Source organism: Salmo salar, chromosome ssa02, assembly GCF_905237065.1.
Source record: "Salmo salar chromosome ssa02, Ssal_v3.1, whole genome shotgun sequence".
NCBI lineage: Eukaryota > Metazoa > Chordata > Actinopteri > Salmoniformes > Salmonidae > Salmo > Salmo salar.
In genome coordinates, this window is record NC_059443.1 from 38,484,737 (window position 1) to 38,511,497 (window position 26,761).

Below are 26,761 nucleotides of genomic sequence, written 5' to 3' on the forward strand. Positions count from 1 at the left end.
ATTCTTGATTTAATCATGTCTTTACATATATTGAATTATAGGAGTGGAATTTGGATTTTTCTTTTGATTAGAATGGACCATTATCATACACCTGTCTGGAAACAGGGACAGGGTAAAAAAAAATACATGACATCTATGCACTTAAATAGCGAATGGAGGACGCTTTTCCCGTGGCTCATTTTCATGCCAGCCAGGTAGTTGTTGTAGCTGTTGTAAAGAGAAACAATGTGCTTAATATTAGGATATTTGAGAAATAAATATAGTAGGCTAGCCTATAGAAAGCTGATTGGACCCTCCTCTTTTTAATAGAGGCCATCAATTACACAATTTCATAACCTATATAAATGTTGCGCAACAAGCTCATCGACTCTCATGAAGTGTTTGATTAGATTTTCGGTTGCATTGATGTAAAAGTGATTAGAAGGACAATAGAGTGTTGAGTGCCATGCAGTTAGCAAGTTTGGTAGCAAGCAAGCAAGCATCAGAGCTTGGAGAAGCCTATTTACTGTGACTAAACGTTCACGTGGAATTTGACTGCCGTCATGACTCGTGACCGCAGGTGTGAGGTAATATGGGCACCATAACAGCCCTAGGTCTGGCGCCTATTACCATACCCCGTTCAAAGGCAGTTACATCTTTTGTCTTGCCCATTCACTCTATCATGTCTCAATTGTCTTCCCCTTCATCTATACTGATTTAAGTGGATTTAAAAAGTGACATCAATAACGGATCATCGCTTTCACCTGGATTCACCTGGTCTATGTCATGGAAAGAGCAGGTGATCATAATGTTTTGTATACTCAGTGTATATTGATTATTCAGTCAGGGTCCATATATATAGAACCCAAAACGATTCTACCTGGTACCCAAAAGGGTTCTAACTGGAACCAAAAAGGGTTCTCCTATGGGGACAGCTGAAGAACCCTTTGGAACCCTTTTTTCTAAGAGTGTAGCAGCTTAATTAACCCCTTAGTCGAAGGCACACCTTATGGTGACTGTTATGCAAAACTTCAATGATTTAGTCCCAGTGATGGCTGTTACACTTGGTTTATTACACCGTTGCTTATCTCATTATATACAAACCACCCATTTTTTGACTGCTTACTTGTTCTGCTAAAATGAGCTAGAGAGAAAAAATTAAATTCAAGTAAAATTAGGAGCATGCAGTTAGAAAGAGGTGGACAGTCCTCCCCAACAGAGCTGAGGAGAGAAGTGACATTAATACCAAATCGATGACAATCGCGCTGCACAAGTAACTTTCCGTGAAGCCTTGGTAGCAGACAGCCTTGGTAGCAGACAGCCTTGGACTTTCCACCATATCCTCTGTTTGATGAACCGTTGATAGCGTGAGTAATACTTCAGTGTTCATTATTGTTATTTAAGACTTGGTCCTGGCAGCACACTGCCAATTTATGTAGTTAAATAGCCTACTGATGGGAGCTGATACAATTCATTTCAAACGACAATTTAAACAATCTACATTGTACCATGACTGTTTTGTTATCCTGACCTCAGAACGTTCTCTGAATAAAGCTACAGAAACCTTTTGCAGAAAGCTGAGTCCTTGCCTAATTATTTAACCCATTGTCTTACAAACCTTGGGCATTAGTCAAGGCGAATTGATTATTGATTATTATCATCAAGATATCAAATTATTCTAACAACTCTCCCCCGCCCTCTCTGCAACATTACCTATTTTGTCTTCTTCTCCTTCATCTACACCAGTTCCCTCCTGCTGATGGTGGTCAGTGTTGACCGCTACCTGTGTGTGGCCTTCCCTGTCCCGTGCAGGCTCCGCCGCAAGCTCTTTTACGGAGTGGTGAGCAGACTGGTGGTGTGGGTCTTCAGCTCGGTCAACCTCTGCTTCATCTACATTGTGGTGAACCAGAACTCACCTGATTTCTATGCCTGCTATGACAACTTCACCCAGGAGCAGCTGAAGGTGGTGCTTCCCATGCGCTTGGAGCTGTGTGTGGTTCTATACATCGTGCCACTGCTGGCCTGTGTGTTCTGCTACCTGAACTTCATCCTCATCCACAATAGGACCCCTAGCCTTCGTGCAGAGAAAAGGAAGAGAGCCATTGGAATGGCTATCGGGACCCTACTGGTTTTTGTTGTCTGCTTCCTGCCCTATAATGTCACCCATGTACAGGGGTTCATCATCCAAGACAATGTGGAGTGGCGGCTCTACGCTCTGCACCTGACCACGGTCAACACCGTCCTGGATTCAGTGACGTTCAACTTCTCCTCCTCCATGTTCCAGGCCACCATGAAGAGGATCCTGACTGGGAAGTGAATGAACGAGCTGTCTGGCGTCTTCATGACAGCTCAAAACAACACTAGAAACATAGAGAGACAAAGTAACCCACCCACAACTGAGGGAGTTTTGTCTGACCACTGACAGAGCTTTTTCTGACAATTGAAGACTTCCCATATGGATGCCATATCACGGGGCCAACAGTCACCAGTTCACAGACAATGATGTAGACTAGAGAGAGACCTGCCAGCAGCATACCTGCCAGCAGCATACCACCCTGCATCCCACTGCTCACTTCAAATCAAATCAAAGTTTATTTGTCACGTGCGCTGAATACAACAGGTGTAGACCTTACAGTGAAATGCTTACTTACAGGATCTAACCAATAGTGCAAAAAAGGTATTAGGTGAGCAATAGGTAAGTAAAGAAATAAAACAACAGTAAAAAGACAGGCTATATACAGTAGCAAGGCTATAAAAGTAGCAAGGCTACATACAGACACCGGTTAGTCAGGCTAATTGAGGTAGTATGTACATGTAGATATGGTTAAAGTGACAATGCATATATGATGAACAGAGAGTAGCAGTAGCGTAAAAGAGGGGTTGGCGGGTGGTGGGTGGCAGTACACAATGCAGATAGCCCAGTTAGCCAATGTGTGGGAGCACTGGTTGGTCGCCCCAATTGGGTAGTATGTACATGAATGTATAGTTAAAGTGACTATGCATAGATGATAAACAGAGAGTAGCAGCAGCGTAAAAAGAGGGGTTGGGGGGGTTGGGGACGGCACACAATGCAAATAGTCCGGGTAGCCATTTCATTACCTGTTCAGGAGTCTTATGGCTTGGGGGTAAAAACTGTTGAGAAGCCTTTTTGTCCTAGACTTGGCACTCTGGTACTGTTTTTCATGCGGTTGTAGAGAGAACACTCTATGACTGGGGTGGCTGGGGTCAATTTTTAGGGCCTTCCTCTGACACCGCCTGGTGTAGAGGTCCTGGATGGCAGGCAGCTTAGCCCCAGTGATGTACTGGGCCGTACGCACTACCCTTTGTAGTCAGAGGCCAAGCAATTGCCATACCAGGCAGTAATGCAACCAGTCATGATGCTCTTGATGTTGCAGCTGTAGAACCTTTTGAGGATCTGCAGACCCATGCCAAATCTTTTCAGTTTCCTGAGGGGGAATAGGCTTTGTCGTGCTCTCTTCACGACTGTATTTGTGTGTTTGGACCATTCTAGTTTGTTGTTGATGTGGACACCAAGGGACTTGAAGCTCTAAACCTACTCCACTACAGCCCCGTCGATGAGAATGGGGGCATGCTCAGTCCTCCTTTTCCTGTAGTCCACAATCATCTCCTTAGTCTTGGTTACGTTGAGGGATAGGTTGTTATTCTGACACCACTCGGCAAGGTCTCTGACCTCCTCCCTATAGGCTGTCTCGTCGATCAGGCACATCAACACACTGTTGTGTCGTCTAAAAACGTAATGATGGTGTTGGAGTCATGCCTTGCCATGCAGTCGTGGGTGAACAGGGAGTACAGGAGGGGACTGAGCACGCACCCCTGGGGAGCTCCAGTGTTGAGGATCAGCGTGGCAGATGTGTTGCTACCTACCCTCACCACCTGGGGGCGGCGCGTCAGGAAGTCCAGGATCCAGTTGCAGAGGGAGGTGTTAAGTCCCAGGATCCTTAGCTTAGTGATGAGCTTTGAGGGTACTATGGTGTTGAACGCTGAGCTACAGTCAATGAATTGCATTCTCACATAAGTGTTCCTTTTGTCCAGGTGGGAAAGGGCAGTGTAGAGTGCAATAGAGATTGCATTATCTGTGGATCTGTTTGGGCGGTATGCAAATTGGAGTGGGTCTAGGGTTTCTAGGATAATGGTGTTGATGTGAGCCATTACCAACCTTTCAAAGCACTTCATGGCTACGGGCGTGAGTGCTACGGGTCTGTAGTCATTTAGGCAGGTTGCCTTTGTGCTCTTGGGCACAGGGATTATGGTGGTCTGCTTGAAACGTTGTTATTACAGACTCAATCAGGGACATGTTGAAAATTTCAGTGAAGACACCTGCCAGTTGGTCAGCATATGCCCGGAGCACAAGTCCTGGTAATCCGTCTGGCCCTGCAGCCTTGTGTATGTTGACCTGTTTAAAGGTCTTACTCGCGTCGGCTACAGAGAGCGTGATCACACAGTCGTCCGGAACAGCTGATGCTCTCCTGCATGCCTCAGTGTTGCTTGCCTCGAAGCGAGCATAGAAGTGATTTAGCTTGTCTGGTAGGCTCGCGTCACTGGACAGCTCGCGGCTGTGCTTCCCTTTGTAGTCAAGTAATAGTTTGCAAGCCCTGCCACATAAGACAAGCGTCAGAGCCGGTGTAGTACGATTCAATCTTAGCTCTGTATTGACGCTTTGCCTGTTTGATGGTTCGTCGCAGGGCATAGCAGGATTTCTTGTAAGCTTCCGGGTTAGGGTCCCGCACCTTGAAAGCGGCAGCTCTAGCATTTAGCTCAGTGCGAATGTTGCCTATAATCCATGGCTTCTGGTTTGGGTATGTACGTACAGTCACTGTGGGGACGACGTCCTCGATGCACTTATTGATAAAGCCAGTGACTGATGTGGTGTATTCCTCAATGCCATTGGAAGAATCCCGGAACATGTTCCAGTCTGTGATAGCAAAACAGTCCTGTAGTTTAGCACCTGCTTCATCTGACCACTTTTTTATAGACCGAGTCACTGGTGCTTCCTGCTTTAATTTTATCTTGTAAGCAGGAATCAGGAGGATAGAGTTGTGGTCGAATTTACCAAATGGAGAGCAAGGGAGAGCTTTGTACGCGTCTCTGTGTGTGGAGTACAGGTGATCTAGATTTTTTTCCCTCTGGTTGCACATTTAACATGTTGATAGAAATTTGGTAGAACTGATTTAAGTTTCCCTGCATTAAAGTCTCCGGCCACTAGGAGCGCCGCCTCTGGGTGAGTGGTTTCCTGTTTGCTTATTTCCTTATACAGCTGTCTGAGTGCGGTCTTAGTGCCAGCATCTGTCTGTAGTGAGAGAGTAGGGGTGCTAACCCTGGTGTCCTGGCTAAATTCCCAATCTGGCCCACATACCATCTTGGCCACCTAAATATCCCCAAGTTCCAATTGGCTCATTCATCCCCCTCCTATCCCCTGTAACTTTCCCCAGGTTGTTGCTGTAAATGAGAATGTGTTCTCAGTCAACATACCTGGTAAAATACGGGTAAAATTAAAACCTGAAAGGTTCATTGTGAAGCTGCCAATCTTTACATAACTGTTCTCTTTGAAAGAGTATTGCTTTTCAGCCCATTAATATTTGTAACTTGTTATTATACAGTACTTATTGATGAAGTGGCATCAAAATGCTAATAGATTATTCCAAACCTGAGCCACAACCACATGGACACATACAGTAACAATTAGTGTTTTGTTGCTACAGTACTCATCAAGTGTTAGCAAAATGCTAATACACATGTGATGTTATATCAACCTTGGGCACATGGGAAAATAAATGTTAGGATTATAGTACCCTGTTATCATTGACATGACTGTTCTCTTGGGAAGGCAAAGTCTGTTTGTACACTATTTACAAAAAAAGATATTGAAATTAGACGTTGGTATTTCACTCCCTCCTAAACATATATAATATAAAATGTAAACACAGCAATGTTTTGCATTTTAGTTAACCGTTACCATGCAGTCTCACCTCCTCATGTTTGCAGAACACTGTTCAATGCATCTGCTGTACACTCAGACAGGTCTGCTTGACTACTATATATGCTGGCACGTAACAGATCTTAAATTACTACCCTTGGCTGAGCTCTCCAATTCCTGATTAAAAAGAAATACACATCTACAGCCAGGTAGGTTATGACCATTTGGAATTAAGAATGTGTTTTCCTTCTCCATTTAAGGTTTTCACTGTTGAGCTGCAAGTGTACTGTGGCTGAGATATTGTAACAAAAATGCATTGAAAACAACAAAATTTCTATCATTTGAAAATATGATTATTGGGCACCCTGAACGTGTTCTTTTTGGTTTTGTTTATCTTATAGCTTCAAAGCCATGGTGTGGGTGAAAAGTGAAGTGATTCTGTCCATCTACATCATCACCTTCCTGATTGGCCTGCCTGCCAACATCTTGGCACTCTACGCCTTCAGCGTCAAGATCCACAAAAAGCCTACTCCCACAGACATCCTCCTGCTCAACCTGACTGTGTCCGACCTCCTCTTTCTTTTCTTCCTGCCTCTCAAGATGTACGAGGCGGCCTCCGGCATGCAGTGGTACCTACCCGAGTTCCTCTGCTCCATCACTTCCTACACCTTCTTTTCCACTATCTACACCAGTTCTCTCCTGTTGATGTCTGTCAGTGTGGTCCGTTACCTGGCGGTTGCTTTCCCCATCACCTATCGCAAACTCCACAAACCTTTCTATTCTGTGGTGGCCAGCACAATCATCTGGCTTCTCACCACCGCCCACTGCAGTATCGTGTTCATCATCCAGCACCACCCGGACCTCTCCCAAAGCAACACCACCGTCTGCTACGAGAACTTCACCGAACAACAGCTGGCCATCCTCCTCCCGGTGCGTCTGGAGTTCTTCGTCATGCTCTGCTTGGTTCCACTCATGGTTTGCCTCTTCTGCTACCTCCGCTGTATCTGGATCCTGTACATGTTCCCCAGGATCAGCCCAGGCCAGAAGAAGAAGGCCATCGGGATGGCGTTGGGTACTCTGGCCGTCTTCCTTGTGTGTGTCTTTCCCTACAACTTCTCCCATGTGCTGGGTTTCTACACAGGCCGCAGCCCCTCGTGGAGGTACTACACCCTACTGCTCAGCGCCTTCAACACCTGCCTGGACCCTATCATCTTCTACTTCTCCTCCTCCACCTTCTGCATCACTATCAAGATGTCCATCTGCAAAATGCTGGGACTGCGACAGGGTCAGACTGCAATCCAAAGGGAAAGCACAATAGCCGATATTGGCCAAGAGTAGAAAATGTAGTCACCTTACTCCAGTAAGTGCCTTTTGGGTAATTTTGTCAAAAATAACTATTCATTTCACCAAATGTTTTAATTCTGTCATAAAGAGCAAATGTTCAACTTCATAAAAAAACATGTTTTCTCATCTCAAGAGGTTCAATTATGAATAACTATACAAATTCAAATGAAAGTGACAGGATTGACTGTAATAGGGTTAACAACATCTTAATCAGCCATAACTCCCTTTGTGACGGGGAAGGGAAGCATTCCCCATTTCTAGTAACTTGTTAAAAACATTTCTAGCCTATCTATCTATGGGTAACACAGGGTTGATGGGTTATGCTTGACACGCTCAGTTTCCCAGCACAAAACACCAGAAAACGGCCTAAAATAGAAAGAACCAGCTCACCTGCTTTTACACAATGATATGGCTATATTACTAGATGGTACATTTTTCTTTTGATTCAATCATTTAAAAAGGAATAGTTTTACCATATTAAAACGAGAGTTCAGTTCATGTTACAGGGTTAGCATAAACCTGAGGGACAAATGTAAATGAATCATTAAATAAGTAAAAATCTTCAGACATTACTTTCCTAAAGTAACAAAATAACTAGGACTTGTAATTAAGTAGATATATGTCTTTGTAGAAGGTGAACAAACATGACATTGGACATGCCAAAATGGGGATTTTCAGAGAAAACAAATACCTTACTTTAATGAAAACACACTGCTATTAGAATGTGTAAATAAAAAAATGTAAAAGGCTTAGCTTAGTTAGAGCATAGATGTATGTAATCCTAATGTTAAATTTAGTGTTTTATTGAAATTACCAAAGGCACTCTATTCGTGGAACGACCCAGCTATATAAAGTATATTTCAAAATAATATGTAGTTTGTGTTTTAAGAATTTCTGTGAACTGTACCTTTTTTTGCCAAAGTCAATCATATTTAAATGTTTAAATGTTTACATTCCATTTACAAAAGTGAGCACTTCATACATGATTCATTTGTTTCATCACAGTAGCTTCTGTTACCCTTTTGAATTGCACACTATGTGATATCTTGGTTGTTATCCTTTAAATTATTAATTTGTCTGGTTAGAGTATGTTCTGTGTTACCCATTTGAATTGACACATAATGCTAAATATTTTCTACCTCTATTTGTATTGGCATGAATCTGCTAACATATTTGTGTTGCAAAGACCTTTCTGTATTCAAGAGTTTCAAGGCTGAACGTAAGAAAGAGTATAAATGTTTTACTGTTAGAGTTATAGCTTTATTAAAATGACACGTAACCTGCTCAGGCAGAACCAAACATTTGTATTAATCTTTGGTTCGATATTTCCTAGTACAGTTTCTATATTTCAGTGATGTGTCTATTGGTGTAAGCTTGATTCTTTCATCGTGCTGGAATTGCGGGGCCAAAATGTCCCGGATTTGCAATCTTTTCACAGGCTTTCCTCTCTCTTTTAGCGTGGGCTCACCACTCTCCTGCATTCATGCATTCTGTAGGCACACATGTAAAATATTCCTGCAAAAGAAAAAAAATGTACATCAACAACTGTCCAGCATCCATGCTACTTGAGGCAGTCCCCATAGAGATACCGTCGAAATTGGAAGTTTACATACACCTTAGCCAAATACATTTAATCTCAGTTTTTCACAATTCCTGACATTTAATCCTAGTAAAAATTCCCTGTTTTAGGTCAGTTAGGACCACCCCTTTATTTTAAGAATGTGAAATGTCAGAATAATAGTAGAGAGAATGATTTATTTCAGCTTTTATTTCGTTCATCACATTCCCAGTGGGTCAGAAGTTTACATACACTCAATTAGTATTTGGTAGCATTGCCTTTAAATTGTTTAACTTGGGTCAAACATTTCGGGTAGCCTTCCACAAGCTTCCCACAATAAGTTGAATTTTGGCCCATTCCTCCTGACAGAGCTGGTGTAACTGAGTCAGGTTTGTAGGCCTCCTTGCTCGCACACACTTTTTCAGTTCTGCCCACAAATTTTCTATGGGATTGCTTGAGATGTTGCTTCAATATATCCACATAATTTTCGTTCCTCATGATGCCATCTATTTTGTGAGGTGCACCTGTCCCTCCTGCAGCAAAGCACCCCCACAACATGATGCTGCCACCCCCGTCCTTCACGGTTGGGATGGTGTTCTTCGGCTTGCAAGCCTCCCCCTTTTTCCTCCAAACATAACAATGCTCATTATGGCCAAATAGTTATATTTTTGTTTCATCAGACCAGAGGACATTTCTCCAAAACGTATGATCTTTGTCCCCATGTGCAGTTGCAAACCGTAATCTGGCTTTTTTATGACGGTTTTGGAGCAGTGGCTTCTTCCTTGCTGAACGGCCTTTCAGGTTATGTTGATATAGGACTCATTTAACTGTGCATATAGATGCTTTTGTATCTGTTTCCTCCAGCATCTTCACAAGGTCCTTTGCTGTTGTTCTGGGATTGATTTGCACTTTTCGCACCAAAGTACGTTTATCTCTAAGAGACAGAACGCGTCTCCTTCCTGAGCGGTATGACTGCTGCGTGGTCCCATGGTGTTTATACTTGCGTACTATTGTTTGTACAGATGAACATGGTACCTTCAGGCATTTGAGAATTGCTCTCAAGGATGAACCAGACTTGTGGAGGTCTACAATTTCTTTTCTGAGATCTTGGATGATTTCTTTAGATTTTCCCATGATGTTATGCAAAGAGGCACTGTGTTTGAAGGTAGGCCTTGAAATACATCCAGAGGTACACCTCCAATTGAAAAATAACATTTGGAGCATTTGGGCACAGGCAACACAGTCAACCATGGGGCACAATTGACTCAACTTATGTTAATTAGCCCATCAGAAGCTTCTAAAGCCATGACATCATTTTCTGGAATTTTCCAAGCTGTTTAAAGGCACAGTCAACTTAGTGTATGTAAACTTCTGACCCACTGGAATTGTGATAGTGAATTATGAGTGAAATAATCTGTCTGTAAACAATTGTTTGCACAAAGTAGATGTCCTAACCGACTTGCCAAAACTATAGTTTGTTAGCAAGAAATTTGTGGAGGGGTTGAAAAACAAGTTTTAATGACTCCAACCTAAGTGTGTGTCATCTTCCAACTTCAACTGAACATAAAGAATAGTGTATGATCTGTTATCAATAAATACCAGCATTGTCTGCATGTTTCATCAATAAAACTGAAACAATTGATGATCTTCTGCAGTGTTTGGTTTGACTCGATTCGACTAGCATTTGGGGATTTTAAATCATGACTCAGGAGATGAGAAGAACATATGCCATCTGACTCTAGTTCTGCTCATCCATAGAGAACAAAAGAGGGAACACTCCTATTTGCCATTGATGTTTCTGTGACAGCATTGGCAGCTCCTCCATTTTTGTAGTTGAATATTATCTTCTTCTATACATTTATCGCCGATCTTTAAACAAACGGAAAAGGTGCATGCCGCCACCTACTGTGCGGGATTGTGTTTTTTGTCGAAACATCCATACAGCCAAAGTTGGTGATTTACTGCCACCTGCAGTGTTGGAATGTTTGCTCAGGAGTATAATTCTTTGGCTGATCCCTCCCGCTGACCGGGAGGGAATTCTATGATCCTTCCTTAACCTACAGGAAGTCCCACCCAGTTGACACCTTTTAACCTCTTGACGGTCGCCTAGGATAGGGGGCGCCACAGCGCATTTTGAAAAAAATTCGTGCCCATTTTAAACGGCCTACAACTCAAACTCAGAAGCTAGGATATGCATATAATTAATACTTGTGGAAAGAAAACACCCTAAAGTTTCTAAAACTGTTTGAATGGTGTCTGTGAGTATAACAGAACTCATATGGCAGTCAAACCCCCGAGACAGATCGAAACAGGAAGTGGAATTCTGAATTGCGGACTCAACTTCATCACGTTGCCTATTAATCACACCGTGAGCTATGGTTCATTGAGCACTTCCTATTGCTTCCACTAGATGTCCCCAGTCTTTACAAAGTGATTTGAGTCTCCTACTGTGAAAACTGACAGAATGACACGCTGTGGAACGTGGTCACACGGAGAGGGCCATCACCATTATGACGCCGGCGCCCCTGGCTACCCTCCCCTTTCGAAACATTTATAAAGACAATGCAATCGTCCCCCTTGAATCTTATTGGAGCTCTGGTTGAAAAAGGCCCTAAAGATTTATGTTATACAACGTTTGACATGTTTGAACGAACCTAAATAAGAAAAAAAATGCATTTTGTTGAAAGAGTAGCCCCGCGCACGTCGGAACTTTTGGTGCAGCCTTCAGAACGCGCTAACAACAACAAGCTAATGGAACATAAAGGATGAACTTGTTCGAACGAAAATACATTTGTTGTGGACCTGGGATTCCTGGAAGTGCCTAAGGATGAAGATAATCAAAGGTAAGGGATTATTGACAATAGTATACAAGACTAGATTTGATATGCGATTGTTCCAAGATGGCGCTGACCTGTATTGCTAGCCTATTGTTCTGAGTATCGCATCCCCTTTTATCGCAAAGTGTGATTAACCAGTAAAGTTATTTTTAAATCTGGCATTACAGGTGCTTTCAAGAGATATTCATCTATAAATCTTAGAATGACAATATTACATTTTAAAAATGTTTTCGAATAGTAATTTAGTAAATTGTAGCGCTGTTTCATCGGATGCATTTGAGGGAAAATAGTTAGTCAACGTTACGCACCGATGTAAAATGCTGTTTTTATATATAAATATGAACTTTATCGAACAAAAGAATGCATGTATTGTGTAACATGATGTCCTAGGTGTGTCATCTGATGAAGATTGTCAAAGGTTATTTGTGATGCATGTGGTTGGTTGGAAAATGGCTATGTGGCTACTTTTACGATATACTCCTCTAACATAATCTAATGTTTTGCTTTTGCTGTAAAGCCTTTTTGAAATCGGACAACGTGGTTCGATTCAGGAGAGGTGTATCTATAAAACGATATAATTTGAAGAAAAAAATGGAAAAAAAAATATTATTACATTTTGTTATGCTAATGGCGATAGGAGTTACGGGACGGAGGCCGCACAGGGGTTAAATTGTGTAAGCTTGTAATGGTGCTGCCCATGCTCAAACAGAATTTCTGGCAAGTGGGCCCTCCATCCATATTTATGTCTTTATCATTTTTACCTGCAAAGAAGGTCATGAGCAGTGCCACCCAGCCCAGTATGTAGGACCAAGAGAAGCGCCAGTCTCCGAAGCGCTTCCCCAGGAAGTTCACCGTCACTCCAGTGTAGATGGCCATTGCAAGCAGAACAAAGAGAGCTGGTGGATAGTAAGATAGGACAAATTCAAATTCTGACTCCCAATTTACAGTAGACAGAACTGTAGGCAAAATAGCGGTCAAGTCAGTAAACATAGACATAATGATTTTTCCTGAATTAATTTACATGTGCGTATTGAGGCTGTGCGTATTTGTGTATTGTGTCTAGCTCTGTTAGCTTCGCAATGTCCAGTGGGACTCACTGGAGACGAAGAACATGATCCCTGCAGCGAAGGAGCGGTTGAACCTCTCGAAGGCGGAGAAATGGGCAAAGGAGAGAATGCCTGCGATTATGCCCGCGAAGCACGACATGGCCGACAGGATCATGAAGGCACGGGTGGCATTCCAGTAGGCTAAGGACAAAGAGAGAGAGAGGAATAAAACAAGAAAAATGTCAAAGATTAGAGAAAGTCGCAAGCCTGTGAAAACTGTGTCTTGACCCATTCATTCAGTCTAATGCTCCAAATGTTATTATTCACCTACACTAGTGCCAGCCAATTAGGGCCAACGGGTGCATGATTTGCCTCCATAGTTAACTGTAAAAACATATTGAGTCTAAAACACTTATTGATTCTTTTGTGTCTGAGTCTAATGGCATATATTGCTATTTCAGTCATTCAGTCATCTCCTTCATTTACAGTGCTCCTTGGTAGTCCTGAACATAGGTAAGACAGGCATACAAGATTCATATTAGGAAGTCCTTCAACTAAGGGAGTTTTGTCTGACAACTGAGGGACTTCCTAATATGGATGCCGTACAGGCAGTCCCAGTGGTGCTATGGGTCCCCAGTGCGCCCCACTCACCGATGCTGTCCGTCTGCATGTAGCACTTGCCCGACATGCAGTACCTCCACAGGCCCTGGTGGGCGAAACTCCCCGACAAGCGATACTGCATCCAGTAGTCTGTCGCAGTCGAGACCACCAGCAGGATGTTCCCCACTATGGCGCAGAACAGGCCCCCTCCCATAAAGCTGTGCATCCTGAGTGACACTGCGACCGTGGCGAGGCTCTACGCACTGCAGCGCACAAAGGCAATACAGGGAAACATCAGGCACAGGCAACACAGTCAACCATGGGGCACAGGCAACACAGTCAACTATGGGGCACAGGCAACACAGGCAACCATGGGGCACAGGCAACACAGTCAACCATGGGGCACATGCAACACAGTCAACTATGGGGCACAGGAAACACAGTCAACCATGGGGCACAGGCAACACAGTCAACCATGGGGCACAGGCAACACAGTCAACCATGGGGCACAGGCAACACAGTCAACCATGGGGCACAGGCAACACAGTCAACCATGGGGCACAGGCAACACAGTCAACCATGGGGACATGCAACACAGTCAACTATGGGGCACAGGCAACACAGTCAACCATGGGGCACAGGCAACACAGTCAACCATGGGGCACAGGCAACACAGTCACCATGGGGCACAGGCAACACAGTCAACCATGGGGCACAGGCAACACAGTCAACCATGGGGCACATGCAACACAGTCAACTATGGGGCACAGGCAACACAGTCAACCATGGGGCACAGGCAACACAGTCAACCATGGGGCACAGGCAACACAGTCAACCATGGGGCACAGGCAACACAGTCAACCATGGGGCACAGGCAACACAGTCAACTATGGGGCACATGCAACACAGTCAACTATGGGGCACAGGCAACACAGTCAACCATGGGGCACAGGCAACACAGTCAACCATGGGGCACAGGCAACACAGTCAACCATGGGGCACAGGCAACACAGTCAACCATGGGGCACAGGCAACACAGTCAACTATGGGGCACAGGCAATAGAGTCAGCCATTGGACGGTTTACGGATGCCTTCAAGGTCCTACTACACAAAGTTGCATGCAGCCAGGGTTGGGGTCAATTCCATTTTAATTCAGTGAATTCAGGAAGTGAATTTCATGTCCAGAATTACAAATAGCAGCTTATCGTTATCATTATTTTATTTTTCTTTCACTTCCTGGATTGACTGAATTGAAATAGAACTGACCCCAGGCTTGCAGGCAACAATGGCACACACTGTGCCCACACACTAAACACAACACACAGACCTAGCCTAGACAGATGCATCAATGGTGCATACAATGCAGGCAATGCTTCACTCAGCAACAGTGCAGAGATGTGACACACACTCAGCACAAACCAGACGAAGAAACACAGTATCACTTCCTTATTTGCAGAGACACACGTGAACATGTGTCATATTCAATAGCACAGGATGGCAAAGTGTCCCTGTAGTTGCACAGAGACAGTATGGACCCTATTTTGAACTGAAATGTTCAATTTCTGTTTCACTGTCAACACTGTGCAATCCACTTATGCTATCTACTACCCGCATGCAATGTAGAAATGTCAACTCAGTAACCTCAAACACATACAAAAATACTTCAACACTCCACAAGCGTGGTTTTAATGAATATCGAAGTGTTACATTTCAAAGTGAGAGTGGAGGATGGGCAGTGGTGTAAGTATTTACCGGCTCCAAGAAAATGCTCATGTAGAACTAACCAACAACAAATGATGGATATAAAAGCTGGATGGTATTTCCTGAGACAGTGATTCATGACCATCCAGCCAACAGTCATAACACCTCTGGAACACCTCCATGTTTCCAGATGATAAAACGTCCATAGAGATTCCTTCATGGTCGAGGAAATGAAGAGCTAACTGTCTCACTCACATCACCCGAGGCACTAGAAAATAAACATTCAGTTCAGTGGTTCAATGCAAAGTGAATACTATTTGTAACCCAGTCAGAACAATCACCAAGGTCCTATGTACTACAGAGACTAATGGATGCCTCATAACTTTTGCATCCATCTTGGCTATCCATTCCATTTAACATTTGTTTAGTCAGTTAAGAACAAATTCTTATTTACAATGACGGCCTACACTGGCCTAACCCATACAATGCTGGTTGTGATTCAGCCTGGATTTGAACCAGGGTGTCTGTAGTGACACCTCCAGCACTGAAATGCAGTGCCTTAGACCACTGCACCACTCAGGAGCCCAACCACATTCAAATGACATTCAACATGCTTGCATTGAACGTTACTTGAGGTCAAGCGTTGAAGTCAATATCTGTAGAATGCTGAATGGATTACGACTGCATTTTTTTTTAAAGCATACTTTGTGAGAAAATGAAATGACAAATGACAGTTGTTTACTTATTTCGCTTTAGAGACTTAAGCATTATCTTATTCTGATTAGTACTGAATGATTCCCTTAACCCTTTAATTGCACTTCAGACCAAGTCTTCATTAGTCTTAGAAAAATATGTTTACATTCAGTAGCTCTGCTATTTTTCTCCATGGACAGAAGTGTCCCTCTTTGCCCACCTGTGCCCCACATGGCTACAATACTTTACTCCACACAGATTTACTGTACGCTTGTTTATTAGTCCAATCAGTCCAAACGGCCCAATCTGGCAACACAACAGCACCGGGGCTAAAGTACCAGGATGCATCTTACCTGAGTTCTTCAGGATAAATAAACCCTCTTAAGTGTCAACCTTTCCGCAGGGAAAGACTGAGCGAGAAAGAGAGAGAGTGGAAGCCCGGAGTGAGCAAATGTCGAAGAGGACCCCCTAGGCTGAATTCCAAAAAGTTATCCGCTCTGCTTTTCTGTCTATGGAGGCAAATCCTTTACAGCAACCAACAGCGAGAACAAATGCTCTTGAGCTGGTGGGCGCAGAGGCACGTGGCTCTTTCCCATTGAGCGACCATGGGACTGTTGGAGGGGGGATTGGGTTGATAGTGTGGGACAGTAATGGATGGGTGGGGGGGGGATTGGGGGAATGAGGCCGCCACCGGTGTGCCGTGGTCTCCTTTCTGTTGTTGTATCTGGTGTTCTGGAACTGTGGATGTGCAGAGGCTTGCAGTACTGGGGGTGGTCAATGCAACATGCTGAAGCTCACACTTTCTTTCAGTTGGAGGAGCGCACTGTCATCTGTGGGCTGAGTATGGTCATGAGAGCAGATACACGCTTAGAGAGAGCCCACACATGACCACATGCGTGGCTTAAATGAACTCCCTCTCTCCATCTCGCTCTCTCACGCACGCATTGGCACGCACTCATATGCACCTGCTCACACACACACAATGTTAACATACATACGCAGTATCATCACGACGCACTGATGGGCACTTTTACTTTATTCAAAATGATCTGTTGCCAAGTAATTACAATATTATTATTTACACAGAATTTCAATGCATGTATATTGCAGTCAGACAAAATGGTTTGATCAGTCATTAAGGAGCTTAATTAAATATTAGCATTCATGCCCAGAATTCAAGGAGAAAAAATGGTATGGTAAGTAAATACACCAGTGATCTGAACCAACACAGAACTGAAACAGAACTGACTGTGTGTCTGTCTCCCAGTTATTTAGCTCCAGGCCTCATGGACCTCAAATCCAGTGAACACGGGCCTCTGGGCTGCCTAAAGAAACACAGGAAATGATTCTACGATGAGCATTCAAAGATGTTCCCGAGTTCAGTTCTCACTGACCTCTTGTTCTAATAAACATCTATCCATATCTATTGGTCTGTGTGCTAGTGTGTTTTTTAATATCTCCCATCTCCAAATATTATCCTCCCAGCATTATACAAAGGAGGAGACGGCCATTTTAAACTTGGACACTGTACCCGGTGTCATACACATTATAGTGGAAGTCCTCTTCTGACACCGTCAGAGTGAGTGTATTACCTGGGCAGTCAGTAGGATCATGGTGTATCACCTGCAGTGCCCCCTTCAGCTCAACCTCCTCCAGTGCAACGCGGCAATCTCTTCTGTGAAGGTAAGACCACATTCATTAGATGACATCGCTGACATTACTGTTTAATGGGTAGTGCAGTCCAAACCCTGATTTTCCTATGTTTAATATATATTTTTCCACACGATCCGATTGGAATAATAGTGTGAAATTGTAAAAATTATGATACGGTCCGTTTAGTGTCATGGGTGGCTCAGTTGGTAGAGCATGGTGCTTTCAACGCCAGGGTTGTGGGTTCGATTCCCAAGGGGGACCAGTATGAACATGTATGCACTCACTACTGTAAACCGCTCTAGATAAGTGCATCTGAGAAATGACGTCAATGTAAATGTAGTGTATAAGACTGGTAGTGCAGCTGTCCTTGGCCACATATCCCCTGGAGGCAATGGTTTGATCTCTGTTCTGCCAATCACTATCTCGCCTGCATCCCTAATAAACCCTACCATCTCATATTCTGACACAACTGTGGGAAGCATTGGAGTCAACATGCGCCAGCATCCCTGTGGAACGCTTTCGACAACTTGTAGACTCCATGCCCTGATGAATTGAGGCTGCTCTGAGGGCAAAAGGGGATATTACGAAGGTGTTCCTGATGTTTGGTATACTCCGTATGGTGTGCAATATTGGTTATGAAGCCAGATGTGTTTATAAGATCAGTGTTTTATGGTCGTGCTCACCTCTTGGTGGAGTAGAATCTCCAAAATAAAAAGGAGGCGAAGGAGAGCACCAGCAACAGGGCGCCCCCAACTCCTCCGTAGAACAGGGACCGCTGGGCGGACGTTTCACCTGCTATTGAAAAATCCACAAAGGGATCATCAGTCTTACTACTTGGAGCTTTCCAATGTTCTACATTCACATGAAATGTCGGCTGGATTTATTCAAGCTACAAAGGTACATTAGGGCAAGCCAGATGCTACAGTAGCGATACGACACGATAACACTCCAGCTTCATTTCACTCTGTCAATTTAGCCGACTCTCTTCACTACGTTGTGGTGAATATGGTATAACTTCTGCTGGATAAAGATGACACATTTCACTACAAATACTGTCCTTTAGATATTGGTTTGTTTAGCATTTTGCCAATTACCCTATGTCCTTCACTCAGATAAGGCCAAACTTACCAATGAATGGGAGTTTGAGGAAGGCACTCCCATGCTCATTGGTTGAATTGCAGAGGACGTCACCCATGTCATCAACCTTGGGCCCAATGAGAATGGACCTCAGGATCCTCCAGTTGAGCAGGTCAGTGATGTTGTGAGTCTGATTGTCCTGGATTCTCCACGGTGTCCAAATGATCTTTGCCACAGGGTGAGAGTCCACCACGCACTCACACCTCACCTGCCCATCATTCCCAGAACAGAAGGAGAGGGGAAGTATAGCTGGTGCGTCTAAAAGAGAGGAAGATAAATGGAAAGAGAGAAAATGACAAAACAACTATGGCAAACGTCCATATATAACATGGTTTATAAAATGGTTACAAAAACGTTTATGGCATAATGATACATACACTCAACGTTCACAGCCATGGTGTCTGAACTGCACTCTCCCATCTCGTTCAGAGCAGAACAGCGGAACCGCCCCACGTCTCTGGTAACAGAGAGACTCAAACTCCCAGAATCCTCTCTAAGCAGGACTGACTGCTCCCCGAACACACGGTACCACCTGTAAGAACTGATTGGGAGGTGACTGTGACCCAGACAGGACAGAGTGACCTTTTCTCCCTCCAGAGGCCGGGCTGGGAGCTGGCTGATGGACACATTGGTGGGTGGTGCTGGTGAAGACAAAAAAATGTAGGAAAATACAGGTATGTTAAAATGGTATCCAATAGCTCTCACAGTGACATAATCTTCAAGTACATTTATGTTGAATAGAAAAGCGTTGTGGAAAGCATAAATGTCACAACTGAGTGTACAATCTCTAATTGAACATAATTCATACTACATATTCAATTAATAATGACCATTACAAAAGGAGACCCTCATATACCACTGAGGACATTTTCATAATACCTTTCACAAATACACTCAGGAGAAGCTTATCATAACCATGTGTGTTGTTGACCAGACAGGTGACAGACACATTTTCATAGGTGCCCTCTGCAGCCCAGATATCCATCACCGTGTGGTTCTGGGGGGAGGTGGTTGGGTCAGAGCTAGGGAACAGGGGTCCTTCATCCACCATCCACAGCACTTTGGCCCTTGGTCGAGCCCGGGCCTGACACCTGCAGATGACTTGGCCAGTGTGGTAGAAGCAGCTGGAGTTTGCTAATATAGATGGCTTGTCTGGAGAATTAAAATATGTTTTCTGTTAGTTCCATTAGCTATCAATAAAAGTTTACATTTAGGCCTAATTTTAAACAAAATCTCACAGTCCATATTTTGGCGGTAGTAGTCCTCCATGGTCAGCAAGTTGTAGTGGTGGAATAACTCTGGACAAATACATTTGATCTTTTTAATACATTTTTCCATTGGAATAGATTTGATTACAAGACACTAAATCCACGTATCCATTCAATATACCTCAGATCAACCTAAAACTCACATTCTGCAGTGACCACAAAACTACAGGAGGGCTTGGACCTCCCCAGAGGGTTGATAGCTGTGCAGTGGAACGCATTCTCGTCTGGGTGCAAGTCTGTAACCGCAGCGGTCTCTGTGCTGTGGTTCAGTGGCATGACCAGGCCATCTCTCAGCAAGTACCACAGGTAGGAGCTGGCAGGGGGGTTGGCATCGCTGACACAGGACAGGGACAGGTTAGTGCCAACCTGGACCACAGTGCTTCCCCCTGTGACACTCACAGACCTGGGGGCATCTGAGAGAGAAGAGGGGCAAAGGAGAGATGCTGGAAATATCACAGTGAGCCTTAAAATGGAGTTCATCTTTCGTTATTGTTGAGGGAATTGCTCCTAATTTTCTAATCTGATGTTCCTATGTCCCAAGTTGTATCACAGAATGTTCCCAGCCTAAAAAGCAAAGCTCCTACTGCGATACCACAACATCTGCTGTGCAGATCTAGAACCTCACTCAAAGACCTCTGTTAGTTCATGTAATGCTACAATTTGAATGCTAAGATACACAGTGAATAGAAACAAACAGTAAGAGGAGTGTAGAGCGACTCTAGCTGAGACTCACAGCTCACGTCGAGCACCACCTCCCCTGCAGCTGTCTGGCCTCCTGGATGTGTCACGTTACACGCCACCACTTTCTCATGATCCTCTGCTCGGGCCACAAACGAGATGGTGGAGAGGACGCGCCATCGACCCTGTATCTCCTCGGTGTGGTACCCCTGGACCACCCCCCTCTGGTCCCCGAAAGAGAGGGAGGGAGGGGAGGAGGGGCAGGTGTGGAGGACAGCACAGGAAACAGTGACGTTGCCCCCTTCCCTCTGCACTTCACTGACCGACAGCTGTGGCCTTGGTGCTGTATCTGGGAGTAACAAGAGACACTAAGTCTAAGACACTGACAATGGGTCCACTCATTGTGTTATCGGTCATTCCTCGCAGTAGTCCGCTAACACGTAACCAAAAAAACTACATTAAGACACATTTTCTTTTGGATTCTTGTTTTTATAATGTTTGGTTTATAAAGAAAATCTCAATCCATTTTCAAGAGCCCTTGGTCAGGTTTTGCATAATTCATTACCTGTAACCTCCAGTGTCACCCTCCACTGAAAGAAGGCAAAGACAGACTTGCTGACCTCATCAACCCAGGGGTAAATGTCCTCTCCGTTATGTTCTAATATCATTCCATTGATCATCAGGCTGCAGTCTCCATCAGAGGCCCTTCCCACCAGCTCAGTTCTACCACTGTAGTGCTCTACGATATCCCCTGGTTTGGTGCGGCTAAAGACGACTGGGTATTTACCAGGCAGCTTGGAGTACTGGTACCAGGCGACATTAGTGGGGATGTAAGCGCTGGGGTGTGTGAAGGAACAGGGGATGAGGACACAAGACCCCATCAGGCCAGATATCTGATTAGGAATGGTCACGGTCCACTCTTCGGCCACTACCAACACACACCACACCACTGGACAGAAAGAGAGAGGGTGAAAAGAAATGAGAGAGTGACAGACATTTAATGAGTATTGTTTGATAGCTGAATGCTGTCGTATATGCTGGAATAATTAAACCACGTCCAGAAAACATTTAATTTGTGGGCTCAAATGTATCAGCAATTTCGTGATGATATTGAGAATATAAAGATCCAATGTACATTTATCGTAGAAACAGAAGACAATACAATGTCTTATCTACCAGATTGTACACCCATTCAAGGCTAAGGACATCATGATCATTTTTGTAAACATTTACCTCTCAACTTGAGGCATGATAAATGCCCATTATGAGCAGGCACAAACAGTCATCATCAATGAGGTATAAAGTAGACCTACCTTGTAGTGTATAGCAGAGGAACACATGTTTTCTGAGCGTTATCATGACTGATGCACCTGCATAAATGGATGACATCATTAGAATTAGACTCTGGAAATCCTATTGAATCTGGAGGACAAAAATGTCACTCGAGTGCAGATAAACTGTGATCAAAATGGAACTGGTAAGACTACTCATTCAGTTACTGCCGATTTCTCCAATACGAAAAATCTGAGGCAGAAAGAGAGAACAAAATACAGCATGCCTTTGTCTAGATGCAATCATTCATTAGGAACAGTCCGATACAGTCACTGACATTTCTGAGAAATGTAAATGCAGTGCAACTGCTCACAAAATGTTTCTAACGAAATATATTAGGCTACATTTGGTAACATACCTCAGTAGTCCTGTCCGTGTCTCCCACTGATGACCGATGCTCTTGGAAATGACACTAAAGTGAACTTGATGCCAAACCTTCTTCTGCTTCTCATGCCCAAGTGTGGTCACAATGTTGCCACCTTCCACACCTCAACCATCTGAAACCACATAGACATACAACACTTCTATAACAGCAGTACTACCTGAAGTACTATGCTCGCAAGCTTACAAAGTATTTAGATATACCTTCTAGGAGAAATCAGTGGAGAAAGAGCAATCCAAGAGCATCGTGGCTAGCTTTAAGAGCAGCCCAGGAGGACATGTAGCAATGTCCCTCAAGGTCATAACTCTATTACAAAGTATAATTAGACTTTTTACTAAGTTACAACAGCTTGACGGGCGTCCAGACATTTCATCGTGTTCATTGTTGAACTTAGGAAGCTCTTTTGAAAGAGCAGAGGATAGAAATGGATTTGAAAGTGGTTGTCAGAGATGGCCATGTTTATGTTTACCAGGGGCACAACCATAAGTAACCCTTAAAGACACTAAAATAGGCGCATCTTTAAACCAGAACAGAGTGGTTATATGAACTGTAATAATCCCCAAGTTATGAAAATTTTAAATTGGTGGAAAAAGGAATTTCTTAAAATATCAATTGTCATTGGTTGCTTAAAAAGTGTTAAAATAAACTGGATATTGTGTAACTAACTGAACGGCATTGCAATTACATCAGACTGAATGTACAAAACATTAATAACACCTTCCCAATGTTGAGTTGCACCCCCTTTTGCCCTCAGAACAGCCTCAATTCATCGGGGCACGGACTCTACAAGGTGTCAAATGCGTTCCACAGAGATGAAACTGGAAAAAGGCATGTGTTGAAAGTAGTACAGAAGGAAATTAAAGGTCTAATCAGGAAAGGCAAAGATGAATACAAACTGAAGCTAGAACGCAAGCTCCAAGCGAATAACATGAAGGATGTCTGGGATGGTATGATGAAGACAACAGGCTGCAGCACCAGGAGACAACTACAGAGTGATGAGGAAAGGGACAGAGCCACAGAGTTTAACCAGTTTTTTTCTTTTTACCAGATTTGATAAGTATGATTTTTCAGCAGAGCAATAGCAGATAGGGGAGGTGCTGGACTCTGATCTGGGAAGCACTGAGCCCATGAGCATCTCGGAGGAACAAGTGGTGAAGCAGTTGAAGAGGATCAATCCCAGTAAGTCAGCAGGGCCTGATAGGGTTAAAGCCAGAGTACTCAAGATATGTGCTAATCAACCCGCTTTCATACCGCAGTATATTTTCAACCTGTCCCTAATACTATCAGATATTCATACCAAATGGAAAACATCCTGCATAGTGCCCATCTCAAAGAAAGCAGAAGAGACTGCACTGAAATACTTTAGACCAGTGGCTTTGACATCACAAGTCAAAGGACAGGACATCACAACCTCTGAGTGGTTTTTAATACCCTGGATCCTTTATGATTTGCCCACCACCCAAAAACTGGTGCTGAAGATACTTGTCTTCGTCTCCTCCACAGAGCATATGAGCACCTGGAGAAGCCCGGCTGTGTGGTGAGAACAATGTTCTTCCACTTCTCCAGTGCTTTCAATACCGTACAACCCCACCTACTGGCCCAAAAGCTAAAGGACATTCATATAAATCCACATACAATCAAATGGATTGTGAAATTCCTGACCAATTGACCACAGTTTGCAAGACTAATCCAGACAGTATTAGATCGGATATGTACAAACACGGAAGCAGTCACCTATTCTGTTTACCCTTTACACAAATGACTTCACACGCAACAACGAACTGAGCCACTTACAGAAATTCTCTGATGTCTCTGCTATAGTAAACTGTGTCATGTGGTGGAGACAATGCTCATTATAGGGATATAACTCAGTCCTTTGTGAAATGGTGTGAGGCCAATTACTTGGACGTGAATGTACTGAAGGCCAAGGAGCTAGTGGTAGATTTTAGGAGAAATATGTTTTTAATCCCATTTCTATTAATTGTGAAGAGATTGGCCCTGTTGACTCTTATAAGTACTTGGGTGTAATAGTGGACAACAAACTGAACTGGAAGGAGAATCCTCACAGCGTCTACTAAAAAGCCCTAAGGAAGCTTAGATATACTTAATCTATGTGACAAAATGCTTCATATGTTCTATAGCAGTGTCGTGACGAGTGTAGTGACCTATCCCATTGTTTGCTGAAAAGGGAATTAAGCTAAGGAAGACAAACAAGCTGGACCAAATCATTAATAAAGCCAGTCCTACAATTGGTTGCAGCCCAGAAGCAATGCAGGACATGTAAAAACACACATGATCATGGACAATGACACACACCCGCTCCACAACACTCTAATGCAGCACAGGAGCAGTTTCAGTAGCAGGTTCATCCTGCCCAGATGTTCCACAGAGGTTTAGACGGTCACTTTTACCCACAACCATGAGGCTTTTTAATGAATGTAATGGAATAACTGTTTTATGAGGTCTTTCTATTGGAAAATGTTACCTTTTTCCCCAGACTGGGATAGAAAACAGAATTTGAATCAGACTATTCTTTTAGGGATATTATGGTTGGGGCATGTGCCTTTGTCTTAATGGGTTTTATTTTTGATCATGTGTTGGTCATTGTTGCAGGTTCTGTCGTTGATGATGCATGCTGTGATAACAATTTCCCAAGTTGGGATTAATAAAGTAACTCTACTCAACTCATGCTGGCCCATGTTGACTCCAATGCTTCCCACAGTTGTGTCAAGTTGTCTGGATGTCCTTTCGGTGGTGGACCATTCTTGATATACATGGGAAACTGTTGAGTGTGAAAAACACTAGCAGCGGTGCAGTTCTTGATACAAACCAGTGTGCCTGTCTCCTACTACCATACCTCGTTCAAAGGCACTTAAATCTTTAGTTTTGCCATTCACCATTTGAATGGCACACATACACAATCCATGTCTCAATTGTCCCAAGGCTTAAAAATCCTTCCTTAACATGTCTCCTCTCCTTAATCTACACTGATTGAAGTGGATTATACAAGTGACATCAATAAGGGATCATAGCTTTCACCTGGATTTACCTGGTCAGTCTAGGTCATGGAAAGAGTAAGTGTTCATAATGTTTTATACACTCAGGGTATCTATACAATAGACAGTCATTTTTATAAGATTTATTTAAAATAAATAGCAGTACAAAGTATGCTGATCACAGAGATTGGTGTTCAGATATACACATACGTATTTTCAACTTGGTTGAAGTGTAACAGTGTAGGTTCCGTCCCTCTCTTCGCCCCAACCCAGGCTCGAACCAGGGACCCTTGCACACATCAACAACTGACACCCACCGAAGCATCGTTACCCATCGCGCCACAAGAGCCACGGCCTTTGCAACGCAAGGGGAAACCCTACTTCAAGTCTCAGAGCGAGTGACGTCACTGATTGAAACGCTATTAGCGCGCACCACTGCTAACTAACTAGCCATTTCACATCGGTTACACAAGCAGAAACACAATTTTGATTAAGAAACACCATAGTCATTTCTGCAGTTACAGAGAGCATCATATCCCCATATTGATCAACCTTACATAAGAGCTTTTCACGTTAGTGATAAAATAATATGAAGAATATAAAATATAAAAACCTTTAGGACATATAATATTGCACATCACAGTGAAAATAACGGTTTTATTCCATTTACACAATTGTGGCAGTTCTCACAGGGGGAGGAGCGACAAACGTGGGGAGAGGGATTGACCGCTCAGACGGAGCCTGGAATAGACATCTTGTATGTCACTCTTCTAGATTTCTATATAACAGTTCTAACACAATAGCAATTCCACAGGGCTCATATTCACAAATCATTTCAGAGTAGGAGTCTTGTTCTTTATGGTTTAAAAGGCAAAACTGATCCTAGATCAGCACTCCTACTCTGAGATGCTTTGTGAATACGGGCCCTGTGTACTTAAGGTATTTTGTAAGTGTATGTCATGACAATGCGGGGTGAATTACCGCTTGTAATGCTATTCTGTTGTAATCAGGCAGTGATTTGAGTCCTCCAGTCAGCAGGTGGTTGGGAGTGTTTATGTCTGGTTGGGTTGACATCACCTGCATCATAGGGGGGGGGGGGGGCTTAAGTACTGGTAGGAACATGACATTTCCCCAGTTACTGACATTATCTTCTCTACTGCTCTGGGCACTGGATATCTGTTCTGTTGACCTATGAAACAGAAACTCCATTTTATAGTGAAAACCACCTGATTCCGGCAGCAGTAGACACAGAGGTATATGAGGCCGATGAGGAGGAGGAGGAAGAGGAGGCTACAGGGGATCCCGACAGCGAGGTGTATAATCTGTGGTCCGCTCAGACCACCTGTCATACCAGCACAGACACAGTACAATCTGTTAGAGCAGCAGAGCCTACTCGCCACTGATGCGTCAAAGGTGACGTGGAAGCATAATGTTGACTATAAGTTTAACTTTACCAGTATCATGTAGTTTCCATTTATGTTAACATACAGGTAATTCCCCAGTCTCTTTCAACAATACAACAGACTATCTTACAAAGAAATGAATTCATTGCTCACATGGAACAATGCCAAGCCTTCTAGTAAGTGGCAACCAGATTAGCACCTCCCAAACAATCTGACCTG

The 26,761-nt window shown here is 43.6% G+C and overlaps 4 protein-coding genes across 8 annotated transcripts; 2 read left to right on the plus strand and 2 right to left on the minus strand.

Moving 5' to 3' along the window:
• Positions 1-542: 542 nt before the first annotated feature.
• On the plus strand, positions 543-2,296 carry LOC123737056 (free fatty acid receptor 2-like). The gene is made up of 2 exons (XM_045713253.1): positions 543-559; positions 1,645-2,296. The coding sequence occupies exons 1-2, from the start codon at positions 543-545 to the stop codon at positions 2,294-2,296; spliced, it is 669 nt and encodes a 222-aa protein (XP_045569209.1).
• A 3,974-nt stretch (positions 2,297-6,270) lies between these two features.
• On the plus strand, positions 6,271-8,401 carry LOC106581694 (free fatty acid receptor 2-like). The gene has a single exon (XM_045703863.1). The coding sequence runs from the start codon at positions 6,326-6,328 to the stop codon at positions 7,250-7,252; it is 927 nt and encodes a 308-aa protein (XP_045559819.1). The 5' UTR covers positions 6,271-6,325; the 3' UTR covers positions 7,253-8,401.
• Positions 8,402-8,496: 95 nt separating this feature from the next.
• On the minus strand, positions 8,497-16,336 carry LOC106582670 (lens fiber membrane intrinsic protein). Of its 2 annotated transcripts, none has more exons than XM_014165953.2 (5): positions 16,047-16,336; positions 13,351-13,562; positions 12,751-12,900; positions 12,415-12,549; positions 8,497-8,773 (listed from the first exon to the last, which is right to left on the minus strand). In XM_014165953.2, exons 2-5 carry the CDS (start codon positions 13,523-13,525, stop codon positions 8,712-8,714), a joined length of 522 nt encoding a protein of 173 aa, XP_014021428.1. In that variant the 5' UTR covers positions 13,526-13,562; positions 16,047-16,336; the 3' UTR covers positions 8,497-8,711. The 2 variants fall into 2 exon arrangements, with proteins under 2 accessions (XP_014021428.1, XP_014021439.1); XM_014165964.2 differs by having other exon boundaries at positions 13,351-13,565; positions 16,047-16,315.
• Positions 16,337-16,725: 389 nt separating this feature from the next.
• On the minus strand, positions 16,726-22,427 carry LOC106582654 (myelin-associated glycoprotein). 4 transcript variants are annotated; one of them, XM_014165932.2, is made up of 11 exons: positions 22,120-22,356; positions 21,743-21,799; positions 20,995-21,378; positions 20,485-20,778; positions 19,895-20,164; positions 19,363-19,635; positions 18,861-19,124; positions 18,475-18,741; positions 18,030-18,141; positions 17,286-17,368; positions 16,726-17,018 (listed from the first exon to the last, which is right to left on the minus strand). In XM_014165932.2, exons 2-11 carry the CDS (start codon positions 21,786-21,788, stop codon positions 16,987-16,989), a joined length of 2,025 nt encoding a protein of 674 aa, XP_014021407.2. In that variant the 5' UTR covers positions 21,789-21,799; positions 22,120-22,356; the 3' UTR covers positions 16,726-16,986. The 4 variants fall into 4 exon arrangements, with proteins under 4 accessions (XP_014021407.2, XP_014021414.2, XP_014021396.2 ...); XM_014165912.2 differs by lacking the exon at positions 16,726-17,018 and having other exon boundaries at positions 17,048-17,368; positions 22,120-22,258; positions 22,347-22,427; XM_014165939.2 differs by lacking the exon at positions 16,726-17,018 and having other exon boundaries at positions 17,047-17,368; positions 21,217-21,378; positions 22,120-22,357.
• Between the last annotated feature and the right edge of the window lie 4,334 nt (positions 22,428-26,761).